General features: G+C 37.9%; 1 protein-coding gene across 1 annotated transcript; it reads left to right on the top strand.

The window, feature by feature from the left end:
- The first annotated feature begins 1,131 nt into the window (after positions 1-1,131).
- On the top strand, positions 1,132-3,706 carry LOC132886226 (uncharacterized). The gene is made up of 2 exons (XM_060920792.1): positions 1,132-1,287; positions 2,171-3,706. The coding sequence occupies exon 2, from the start codon at positions 2,189-2,191 to the stop codon at positions 3,704-3,706; it is 1,518 nt and encodes a 505-aa protein (XP_060776775.1). The 5' UTR covers positions 1,132-1,287; positions 2,171-2,188.
- Positions 3,707-4,587: the final 881 nt, after the last annotated feature.

Genomic DNA, 4,587 nt, shown 5'->3' with positions numbered 1-4,587 from the left:
GTGTTTAACTTTCTGTTACTGACACAAAAATAAAATGATCCAATGTACACAGACAATGTCCTTTTAATAATCAGTTACATACTGTATGTAGGTGAGAAAAAAGTGTGATTACAAACCTGAATGCTAAAGACCTGCATTTTGTCAAAGTAACATTGAGAACAGATAATGTGCATTTTGATTAAGATTGTTTACAGTGTGAAAGCTATTGTAATTATATTAAAGTAAAAATCTGAAAATAAAACTTTTTTTTTTCCTTGGCCACACAACTTCAATAATATGTAGAGTTCAAAAACACATGCTCCTAAGTAAGTTTAGGTTTAGATCTTAAAGGGGCAAACTAGACAGTGGGGGAAGAGACGTGCTGATTCACATGGTGTACAAATTTCCCTATGCATTAGACTGGTTTTTGTTTTCTCTTTTATTTCTCTTGCTTGGTATGTAGGAGCTGCAAATCCTCAGGTCCAGATATTTATCTAGTCGTTACAACACCTGACGTGTTTTTACTGCGTAACCTGCTTCCTGTAAATCACCTGACGAACTGGATACTTCATCTGATGCACTTCTTTATTTCTGTCACAAGCTGATTGCACAAGGTAAGTTCCCAGCAAGGGAATCTATATCATAAAATGTATAGTATCAGTTAGAAGAAGTAGGGCAATTTAAAAACTAAATGAACACAGACATGGAAAGAATATTTTCTACACCAAATTTAAAAATTTACTCAACAATATTATATTGTTCTTTAATAATATAATATTTCTTTTATGAAAGCAGCAGTATGACACATAAAATCACAATGCATGGAGGAAATGTTCAAGCAGATGCTATCTTAACTGAATGTTTATCTGTAGTCTTTCAGTTTTACACAGTTATTTTTCAAATATTGATTTGTTTTAGTTTTCTGTGATCTAATTTTAAATTAAACAACTGAGTCCAATTTTAATGCTTAAATTATTTGAGCTTTAATGTCAGTGAATCATCATCATCAATAATTTGTAGCTACAACAAAGATCACATCATTTCCTTTGGTCTGTTGCAGGAAATCTTGTTATCTCATTCAACTTATAACTTATCAATGGGGCCATTAGCTTCACATCGAGTTTTGGACAGACAGGGGAAAATTCCAATTCTTCAATAAAAATCAGTTGCAATGGAAACTTTTACTTTCCATTTTTCTGAACAGAGACCTGAGATCAAGTGACCAAGGAGCATCAAAAGCAAACACTGATGTCTCTCTGTGTTCTTTGAATCAACGTGGGTTCTTAAGCTGCCTGTCTGGTCTTCCAGGTATTTAAAACTGCAGTGTAATTACACATTATACTGTACAATCATGCACTAAAAAGTTTTAAGAAGTTCTCATTTCTTATTCATCCAATGGAAAGTCATACCTATGCAAAGCTGATGGAGATTGTCTACAAATGTGTTTTCTGTATTCAACTGATGCATTAGAAATAAAGCACAAACGCAGTTGCAATCTCTTTTTCCTTTACGTAATTTTCTGCCATAAAAACTACACAGTTTTCAAAGTGACATGATTCACCCAACAAAGGTGTAGTAGTTAGACTGTCACCTCATAGCAAAAAGGTTCAGGGTTTGAGCCCAGTTGCTGATGGGGGGCCTTTCTGTGTGAAGTTTGCATTTTCTCCCGGTGTCTTCTTGGGTTACCTCCGGGTGCTCCGGTTTACCCCACAGTTCAAAGACATGCAGTTAGGTTAACATGAGGCAGCCTTGGGCTGAAGTGCCCTTGAGCAAGGCACCTAATCCCTAACTGCTCCCTGGGTACTGTCTCATAACCGCCCACTGCTCTGGGTATGTGTGTGGGTGCTCATTGCTCATGTGCGTGTGCGTTCACTTCTTTAGATGGTTTAAAATGCAGAGAGGAATTTCACTGTGCTTAGGCGTATGTGTGATAAATAAAGTTGTTCTTCTTAACAGATGTGCTTAACTTGTGTACAATATCTGCACCATGTACAATAATTCCTGTAAATTTAACAAACACCTCATTTCATAATTTCTTAGACAGTATGTATCCATTTCTTTCTTTCATTTGTACCACCATATGAAAAAATTAAAATAGGAACTGTTTTAGCCTGCTATAAATATACCTTGCTTACAAGAGACAGAAACATGATAGAATAACTGTAATTTTATTTGTGCATTTTATTTACAGAAGTTAAAATCATTAATCATGGCATCACAAGGACAAGCAAGTCTCCGTTTTGTCACCTGGAACACATGTGGTATCAGAAGCCCACCTCAGAAGTTTTCAAATGTGTTGAGCAGTCTCAGTAATCTTCAGGCTGATATTGCCTTTATACAAGAGACACATGCTGGGCCAAAGTCTTACCAACTCTTAACAGATGTGAACCATTGGAAAATCTATTTCACTGTACACTGCTCTAAAAGCAAAGGAGTTGCAATACTGATAAAAAACACCATACCCTTTGAGTACATATGCCATGATGAGGACTGTAGTGGAGGTTACATTGTGCTCTTCTGTCATCTGTATGGTGAACTGTTCACACTCGTTAATGTGTACAATCATAAGCATGACAGAACTGTCTTGGGTAGATTGAAAGAATATTTGATAGAAACAGCTGAGGGTGTGCTGGTGGTTGGAGGTGATTTCAACACAGTTTTACATCCCTACTTTGATCGGAGACCTTCAGCTTTCAATCCGAATAATTCACAGTTGAAATGTTTAGAAGACTTCATTGTTTCTCTGAATCTCAGAGACACCTGGTCATACTTGCACGCTGCTGCTGAAGGTTTTACACGATGTCAGAATGAGAGTCAGTCCAGGATAGACATGTTTTTCATGCACAATGACACAGTGGGACGAGTGCGCAGTATCACAGTAGAGCATGATGAAATTTCTGATCATAATCCAGTTGTCCTGGAAGTTGAAGTGCAGCAACAGACAGGAAATACATTTCCAAAAGTTGCACCAGAATCTTCCACATCCCAGTATCCAAGATCCAACAGGATCTCAGGGGAGATTAGTGGGGCAGAAATCCTGAGTGTCATCAAGAGTTTGCCTCACTCACAAGAAGAAAGACCTAATCAAATGCAAGTGGGCGACTACAAATGTCTTCAGTGGCAAATGACAGAAATCTTAAAGACAAAGTACAATGACATGTTAAAGTCAAATTGTGTATCTGAAGCATTTACAGAATCTCGTCTTTCACAAGACAGATTCATTTTCAATGTAGAATATTTGATATTCTCTCAGATTTTGGCCAAGCGCCTTAGTGCATACATTTTCCCTTACAACAAGGAAAAGCAAGAAACTAATCTTGATAAATTTCTCACTGTGACAGTCAAGAAAGGCACACAAAAAATCAAATTGTCTTTCCTTGAGGCAAGCCTTGAATTTGAAGAAGACTTGAGAAGGAAAATGATCTGCTCTGCCCCACAAGCAAAATTTCGTATTCTGAGACACCTTCTGCCAGAAGACCAAGGCTCTTCAGGGGAACTCAGACTTTTACTGCCTGGCTGTCCACTCACCCGCACTTTCCTTAATTTAGCTCTGAATAAGCTAGATTGGATTCTCAATAGTGAGAATGAGTGCAGGAGCAGTGTTTGTTTTCAGAGACAGGTTTTGCTCATACATGCACACCAGAGCAAAAAAGAGGAAGTTTTTTGGAGAGTTGACGATTTCGAGAGAGATTCAGGATTGAAATTTGAAAAAACCTTTGCATTATAAACGGAGATTATTAAAGTGCACAGTTGTATGTGACAGACAGATTACATTCATGAATTTGCTGTTGTAGGATTACAAAATATCAAGACACAAGCAAGACAAACTATTTAATTTTATATTGTCATGCTGGGGGCGGCACGGTGGTGTAGTGGTTAGCGCTGTCGCCTCACAGCAAGAAGGTCCTGGGTTCGAGCCCCGGGGCCGGCGAGGGCCTTTCTGTGTGGAGTTTGCATGTTCTCCCCGTGTCCGCGTGGGTTTCCTCCGGGTGCTCCGGTTTCCCCCACAGTCCAAAGACATGCAGGTTAGGTTAACTGGTGACTCTAAATTGACCGTAGGTGTGAATGTGAGTGTGAATGGTTGTCTGTGTCTATGTGTCAGCCCTGTGATGACCTGGCGACTTGTCCAGGGTGTACCCCGCCTTTCGCCCGTAGTCAGCTGGGATAGGCTCCAGCTTGCCTGCGACCCTGTAGAAGGATAAAGCGGCTAGAGATAATGTAATGTAATTGTCATGCTGAATTTAAAACACTTTATTGATGTACAGAACTACATTGTTTGTAAATATTTAGAGAATTTTTAAAGTTATCTTAAAATATTATGTATCAGACAGGTTCTTTACAGCATCTGCATTACAAATTGTGAAACAACTTCTCTGTCAGAGGTGCATTTATTTTTTCATGCCTGGCTAAAAATTTATATAACACTGATTTTTTATCTTTAATTGGTCTTATGATTATATTGATTGCCATTTTGTTCTTATTTAAAACATTTCTTTATTATTGTATTGACTACTGATTGTAAATATGTTTAATGTAATTTCTTTAATGTGATCCAATGTAAAGTGATATCATGCATCCATATGGTCATTTTTATTGGGACTGATAGAA

The sequence above is a fragment of the Neoarius graeffei genome, chromosome 5 (genome assembly GCF_027579695.1).
Source record: "Neoarius graeffei isolate fNeoGra1 chromosome 5, fNeoGra1.pri, whole genome shotgun sequence".
In the NCBI taxonomy this organism is placed as follows: Eukaryota; Metazoa; Chordata; class Actinopteri; order Siluriformes; family Ariidae; genus Neoarius; species Neoarius graeffei.
This window is presented reverse-complemented; position numbering and strand designations above follow the sequence as displayed.

Excerpts from the sequence above, each read along its gene's own strand:
- LOC132886226 (XM_060920792.1), top strand. The coding sequence starts at position 2,189 with ATGGCATCACAAGGACAAGCAAGTCTCCGTTTTGTCACCTGGAACACA.